The following is an 8,010-nucleotide window of genomic DNA, read 5'->3' as shown; positions in this document are numbered from 1 at the left end:
AAAGGTAACACGTGTCCGACTAGTATCGAGGAGGCCAAGAAAATCGTGTGTCCTCTGGATTTACCGCATGTGAAATATCATGTGTGCTTGAACGATTGCATCATTTATCAGAACGAGCACGCAGCGTGTACCATATGTCCGGTGTGCGGCGTCAGTCGGTACAAGAAGGGGAAGAAAGCTCCTCGGAAGGTGGTGTGGTACTTTCCGAACACTCCTCGTCTGCAGCGGTATTTCGCGGATCCTAAGCAAGCAAAGCTAATGCGTTGGCACGCGGAGATGAGGAAGGTAGAAGATGACGCAGATGATCCGGACAAAAAGAAAAAGGACAGGATGTTGAGACACCCTTCGGATGCTAGCCAGTGGAATGCGTTGAACCTCGAGTACCCAGAATTTGGGGACGATCCTAGGAACATAAGGCTGGGCGCGAGCACCGATGGAGTCAATCCGTTTGGCAGCCAGAGCAGCACGCATAGCACCTGGCCCGTGTTTGTGTGGATGTACAACCTCCCCCCCTGGTTGTGCATGAAGAGGAAGTACATTCAAATGAGTATGCTAATTGAAGGGCCGAAACAACCAGGGAACGGCATCAATCTGTATATGGGGCTTCTGAAAGAGGAGCTAGCCACGCTATGGGACACGCCTGCCAATACGTGGGATGCCACCGCGGAAGAATATTTCCCTATGGGAGCCGCACTGCTCACGACGGTGCACGACTTTCTTGGTTACGGATATGTCGCGGGGCAGGTGGTCCACGGATTCAATGCATGCGTCAGGTGCATGGACGACACAACGTACCGCCAGCTAGATAGAGATCCCGGGTCCTCGAAAACGGTGTTCATGGGACATCGAAGGTGGCTTCGCGAGGACGACGCATGGAGGAAACGCAAGGATCTGTTCGATGGTCAAGACGAACCCCGAAGACGGCCACGTACGAGAAGCGGCGAGCAAATAGACGAGCTATTGAAAAATTGGAAAGAGTGCCCACCGCCGGGAAAGAAGCGAAAGGCGCCAGAGCCGCTGCTTAAGGTATGGAAGACGAGGTCTGTTTTCTGGGACTTGCCGTACTGGAAGATCCTCCGTGTGCCTCACAGCCTTGATGTCATGCACATCACGAAGAACGTGTGCGAGAGTCTGCTTGGTACCCTCCTCAACATGCCAGAGAAGACCAAAGATGGGCCGAAAGCAAGGTACGACTTGCAATCAATTGGGATCAGGGAGGAGCTTCACGCGGGACGCCCTAATGATGATGATGATGATGATGACGATGACGATGATGAGGCGGAGGACACGCAAAGTCATCGCAAGGGCAAAAATGCCAAAAAGATTGAATATTACTGCCCCCCCGCGTGCTTCACTCTAAGTCAGAAGGAGATCGAGCAGTTTTTCGACTGTCTCCTAGGAGTAAAACTTCCCTACGGTTACGCGGGGAAGATAAGCAGGTACCTAGACAAAGCGAAGCAGAGGTTCAGCGGGATGAAGTCTCACGACTGTCACGTGCTGATGACGCAGATACTTCTGGTTGCAATCCGTGGGATCATGGACGCGCACGTCCGTGAAACGCTTTTTGGCCTATGCAACTTTTTCGACGTCATCTCTCGGAAGTCTGTTGGCGTGAGGCAACTTAGAAGGCTACAGGAAGAGATCGTGGTGATACTGTGCGAGCTTGAGATGTACTTCCCGCCCGCTTTCTTCGACGTTATGGTGCATCTGCTGGTACATATTGTGGAGGATATCATCCAACTGGGGCCGACGTTCCTGCACAGCATGATGCCATTCGAAAGGATGAATGGTGTCATCAAAGGGTACGTTCGCAACAGGGCACGTCCGGACGGAAGCATAGCCAAGGGCTTTCTGACCGAAGAGTGCATCTCCTTCTGCACGAGTTATCTAGAAATCGAGAACCCCGTTGGCCTGCCCGTAAACAGGCATCTCGGGAAGCTCGCTGGATGGGGTCACCGCGACGGTAGCCGCGAAATGCATGTCGACTTCAAGGGTCGAATCGCCGACTTTGAAAGAGCAAACCTAGTCACGCTACAACACATAGACGTGGTCGATCCTTGGGTGGTAGAGCACAAAACCTTCATCCCAAAGACGTACAGTGATCAGGGCCAACAGAGGACGGACGGAGATATAATCAAAGAGCACAACTCAACCTTCACGCGGTGGTTCAAGGACAAGATGCTGACGTACCCTATAGACGAGGATTCTTCTACGGAAGAAAAACTCATATTCGCCTTGTCACAGGGCGCTGAACACAACCTGATGACATTTCAGGCGTACGATATCAATGGCACACATTCTACACCGAGGAAAAGGACATGAAGAGCGATTATCAGAACTCCGGGGTAACGATGGAGTCCTACACCGGTGACGTCAAGAAGAGATACTACGGAAAGATCGAGGAGATCTGGGAGCTGAGCTACGCCGGAGAGAATGTGCCGATGTTCCGTGTCAGGTGGGCCAAGAACGTCATAAAAGAAGACCGGCATTTCACCACCATGGTTATACCCGAAGCCAAATCCAAGACAACGGGCGCAAAGGTCACCGCGAAATATGAGCCATGGGTACTAGCTTCCCAAGTGGACCAATGCTTCTTCATTACCGACCCGCAAAAGCCCAGCTGTGTTGTCGTGAGGAGAGGCAAAAGGAGCATCATCGGAATGGATGGAGCCGCCAACGAGCTAGACTTTGACCAGTACGGCGATCCGAAGATGGAAGATGACGACAACGATGATGAAGAACCATACACAACAAGAAGAAGCAGGACCACCCTACCTAAAGGCCGTCCATTCAAGAGGAGAAGTCTAGGAGTTCCGGGGCTAAATTATTCAACCGCGAGAAAGAAGGGCAAGAAGATTGTGAAAAGATAATTATGTATCATTTTCTTGTATGAATAATGGATGTCATATTGTTAATCTACACATTGTACCGATCAAAATAGACATATAATTTATATTTTTGGATATTTTCTAGATTCTATAGTATTTTAAATATTCTACATAATTATAATTATTTATGCCTTTTATTTTGGTGTATTATGCTATTTTGGATGTTTATTATAGTGTTAAATCAATTTAAAAAGAAAAGGAAAAAAATTGGGGCCGCCAGGGTTCGAACCTGGCCGGCAGGGGTTTGGCACAAACCAACCAGGGACGAAACCGATGCGGTACTAAGCGGGATATGTCAATCCCCCGCGCGTTATTCTTTTGACCCAGCCATAAAGAGGCAGTGGCGCACCCCTAGAGGTGCGCCATTGCTAAGCCTCATAGTGGCGCACCCCGAGAGGTGCGCTATTGCTAAGGCGTCCGGGGACTTAGTGAAATTTCCCCTTTCTTCCCCCGTTCGACCAGATCCCACCTGCAGCAACCCTTCCCTGAGCGACGCTGTGGGGACCCCGGACTAGCTGTCCGAAATACCCTGTTATGTATACAGTTCACGATCCCATGATCAGTGCGCCGTGAACACACAACCGAACTGATATCAAATTACACCATCCATTACAAAGCGGAATAAGAAAATTACAACATGGTCACATGACCAATACTTACATAATAGCCTCGAAGGGCCTAACTAAACATCAGAGTAGCATCATCACTTCAGCAGCGCAGTACCCAAGTCATCTGCCATAACCCTACAGGCAACTGACTGGGGAGACGTTCCTAGCCCGCATAGACGTCGTCAACTCCTTCTTCATCTGTCGAACTCCTTCAAGTCTAGCCAAGTAAATAGCCAGGGACAAAGCCGTGAGTACATTTGGAATTGTACTCGCAAACCATCAAGAAGGTGATAAAAAATTTAACTAGAGAAGGCAAGAGAGGAAAAATAGTTTCTCTCGTGGATGTAGCATGTGGAAGAGAAATAGTTTCTCTTGTGGATATAGCATGTGGAAGAGAAATAGTTTCTCTTGTGGATATAGCATCCCGGCATCTCGAGTGATGGGGACACTAAGGGAGTCCTATTACATCTCTATACCTTTGTTAAAGAAGAGGTAGCATACCGCCATCTCAATTGATGGGGATACTAGGAAAGTCCTATGACATCTCTATATCTTTGTTGAAGAAGAGACCCTCTACATGAAACACTAGGAAGGGTCACCCAATTTTGTTTCATTTTCCTCGACCATCTCCATATGGTCGGCACCAGCCTTTCCGTACCCTTCCGGTACATCCAACACACACATTTCCTTTGGAAATCATTTTCTAAACCAAAACTCGACACAGCTCGGTAACGGCCATCCCAACCGTCCATGACCGCGGACGCGGCTATTTGAATAGTTTTAACTCTGCAGAGTGTGCGCACTTTCCCCACAAGATCTGATAAATCCGCTGGGATCATCCCCGGTTCGTCATACGAAAGTATGCGAGTCTCGGATAATCAGTCGAAGCCTTTCGCCTATTCAACTTAGCAAGAGGTCCTACCCTATGGAGTATGTACCTCCCCGGCACCGTGGCAGCTCACCTCCCTTTGAGCGTGGCTCCACCGCCAAGCCAGGAGACCCATAGTGTCTTCCGGACGGGTCAGCCCCGAAGGCCTCCCGTTATACGATTGTCTCCAACTACGACAACCCGGACTCGGGGGTAACCGTACCCTTGTATAGTTGTGCGGTGCCTCATGCTAAGAAGAACAAACGTCAAGCTAAGCCCCGTGCCCACGTTGGAGTAGTGTGGTTGCGCGGGTTAATTGTTCCGGGCGAATACAGAGAACCATGTGTCGTTTTTCTCAAAAACCCAAGTCACACACACATTTCCTCTTTCCAACCATCTTTGTCAAGATCCTTTCCTTTCATAAACCATACGCTTGGGTAAGATTGCCTCACCCAAGGTTTTCATAAACATTTACAACAAGGAAAACCTTGAGGGGTTCCCAACCTATAGTTTCATGAGTTGAACTAGTATTGCACTACGGCCGAGATGAGAGTCATCCCGCCATAGATGAGGTATAAAGGGGTAGTAGAGTGGATCATACTTGCTTAAGGTAAGCATGTATTATGACAACACAAGGAGGAATATACTCTCAGATTTGTGGTGCTAATTACACAACTTAGATAGTGGAGTGTCACTATCCAACATATTCTCCAAGATGGTACACGGCATACTCCTCTCAAGTTGAGAATACACCAAGATCATGACATTGATACCTCTATACTACAAAGGGGTGGGTGTGGTGTAAGTTAATATCTTGAGATGGAACATGCTCAAGTTGAGCATACAAGATCACCAAGTGGAATAGCACGGCCATGTTACCATGCATCCCAAACACAAGGACAATAGTGGAGCATCACCACTAGGGAGTACCCCACTTGCAATCACACATAGATGACATAAATAGAGATAATAACACACATAGAATGAAGGCGCTTTGAACATCAACAAATGACATCCAACTAGACACCGGATCAGAGATCAAAAGATGGCTTGCCTTGGCTTATTTGTCCCTGTACTTCTTCAACTCCATCAATATAAGAATCCCAACAATATAAATAAAATCCTTGTCCAATTCCACTTCTTCTTCTTCTCCGGAATTGCTCGCGTCTATCGCCGGAAAATATAAAAGGAACACAATCAATCACATTGCACCAACAAAACAAACATACAACAACCATAATTTAACCATTCAATAAAGAGCTACCATACAAAGGACTTATAGATACCACAAACAACTTAAAGAAAACCCATGTTATTTACCTAGTAAAGGTATGAGAGTATCACAACTTAGCAATTGCCTCTCTCGGTTATCACCATAGTATAAACCAAACATCCCCTGGTAGATAACATCATAAAGAGGACAAAAGCATTAGTTTGACATCAAATACATTCACAAAACATTTTCAAACATTTTTGGAAAAAGTAGAAAACAGTTTTCCTAACTTAGTTTGCTCACATAACACCACACAAGAATAGGAAGCAAATGATATGCCCTACCATTTGAAAACTTAAGCAAAACAAAAGAGCTAATGTTAAATTGCAGAGATTTTGTTTTGCAAACATAAAACAAAGGTTGCCCATTTCTAATAAAAAGAGTTGGTCAAGGTTTTTAAATAAACCCAACAAGTTTTGGTCCAACAATGCATGTCACACATATACCTTACTAACAGTAACGAAAATGCATGAACAGAGACTAACACTATTTTTCCTAGATGGCCAGTACTAATACAAGACTAACCCAATTGGAAACACCCAAAAATATCAAACCTACAATTTTAGGAATTTCTTTGAATCTGACTGTACAGAAAACAAGATCTGTAAGCCATAAATCGTAGAAACATCCTAAAAATATGAGGCCACTGGCATTTGAACGGTAATTAAACAGAGATTCACACGCAATTGGATTTGGGTTCAAAATATTTCTGAAACTCTCACAAATGGATTTACAAGTTCACTGCATGTTTTCACCATTTGCTTTAACTATGGAGTTGCAGAACAGATAAAGGTTTGAAACTTGTTTGAGATGATTAAGAAAACATTCAGCAATCCTACAGAAGTGGAATCACTCAATTAGGTTCAAAAATGGATTTTTGATGAATTAAAAGCTAACAGCCATGTCTGCAGAACACACAGAAAAAGTTTAATTCACCACAAATCGTACACAACTCATAAAAATATGAGGTCAGCTGCATCTGAAAGGTATTGTAAAGGTGGTTCTTACCCAACTGGTTTCATTCAAAAATTCGTTTCCAAGCTCCTGATTTAATTCGACAAAGTCAGATCTGACCAGATCTTGATCTGTGAACCATTTCAATTCCATTAGGTCATTTGAAGTGAACCCAACGCCAAAATGAAGGTACTGGAGTGGGCTTTCACCAAAAATTGAGTTTGCTCAAAAAGGTTTTGTAAAACGGAAGAAATCTAACAAACAATGTTTCTGCATGTTTGCAGAACTTTATTTATCATGCAAAATCCGTAACGAATTTGAGGATGAGACCAAAGCCAAGTTGTAGATATTTTTAGTACCTATCTGCAGAACTTTGAACCACTCGATTTGGATCTGCACACGAGATTTGGCGGATTTTACAAGATCGTACCAGAATCTGAAACAGCAAGAAACAGAAATTACTGCAAGGTTTTGGACGAACTTTGCTCAAGAACTTCAGATCTGAGGATAGCTCAACCTTCTCCATGCTTGGACCAACATACACCTGCATCAAGATCCAATCTTAGCAATGGAGGGAGAAGAAGAGGAGATTAAACCATCTAAGGTTAGGGAGAAGAAGGAGAGGGAGGCTCTCATGGTGAGGATGAGCTTGAGGGAGGGGGAGAGCTTCATCTTGGTGGCTTGCCATGGCTATGGCCGGCCATGGGAGCAAGGGGAGCACCATTTTCGTGGGGAAGTGGAGGAGGAGAGTGTGAGGGAGTGGAGGAAATAGTAGGGAGTGAAAAGAAATGAGGCAAAGGAGAGGAGTGGAGAGGAGTGGAGAGTGGGAAATGAGAGCAAGTGAGGAGGGAGTAGGCTGCCAAGCCCCTTTATATAGAGGGAGAGGGGGTGGGTTGGCTGCCTCCTCATTGATTGAGTTGGTTGGGAGGTAGCCTCCTCATTGATTGAGTTGGTTGGGAGGCTGCCCATTTATGGATTGGGGTAGGTGGGAGGCATGGCTTGTATAAGAAGGAAAAGGGGAGATAGTGCTGGCCGAATTTTAAATGCAAACACAAATTGGCCGGCTCCATTCTTGCCAAACAAAAATGAACAATGAGAGAGAGATGCACATCATCCATGTGCATGATGTTGAGGAGGTAATGTTGATGGAGGTTGAGACATAGAGATAGAAATGGAGAGTGAGAGTGATATGCATCAAAAGGAAAATTTGTTATCACTTTGTTTGTGGCAAACAAATGATGGAAAGAGATAGATCCAAGGTTTAGAGGGGTAGTGATGGAAGTACAGATACAACACCAATGGTGAATATGGTGGCATAAAATCAATTCAAGAGGTCAAGGTGTTGATGGAAAAGAATGGGGGAGTGAGATAGGTATGAGGAAAAATAAGTTGTTCTAAAAAAGAGGTCAATTGGGAGTG

At 45.6% G+C, this 8,010-nt stretch overlaps 1 protein-coding gene across 2 annotated transcripts; it reads right to left on the bottom strand.

Annotated features, from left to right (window-relative positions):
• Positions 1-3,458: 3,458 nt before the first annotated feature.
• On the bottom strand, positions 3,459-7,450 carry LOC127333277 (uncharacterized). Of its 2 annotated transcripts, none has more exons than XM_051359654.2 (6): positions 7,073-7,450; positions 6,951-6,984; positions 6,646-6,722; positions 5,685-5,760; positions 5,419-5,531; positions 3,459-3,713 (listed from the first exon to the last, which is right to left on the bottom strand). In XM_051359654.2, the coding sequence occupies exons 1-5, from the start codon at positions 7,139-7,141 to the stop codon at positions 5,425-5,427; spliced, it is 363 nt and encodes a 120-aa protein (XP_051215614.1). In that variant the 5' UTR covers positions 7,142-7,450; the 3' UTR covers positions 3,459-3,713; positions 5,419-5,424. The 2 variants fall into 2 exon arrangements, with proteins under 2 accessions (XP_051215614.1, XP_051215615.1); XM_051359655.2 differs by having other exon boundaries at positions 6,951-7,027; positions 7,109-7,450.
• Positions 7,451-8,010: the final 560 nt, after the last annotated feature.

This window comes from Lolium perenne, chromosome 2 (genome assembly GCF_019359855.2).
Source record: "Lolium perenne isolate Kyuss_39 chromosome 2, Kyuss_2.0, whole genome shotgun sequence".
Taxonomy (NCBI): domain Eukaryota; kingdom Viridiplantae; phylum Streptophyta; class Magnoliopsida; order Poales; family Poaceae; genus Lolium; species Lolium perenne.
The sequence above is the reverse complement of the archived record's forward strand: the minus strand, read 5'-3'. Positions and strand labels throughout refer to the sequence as shown.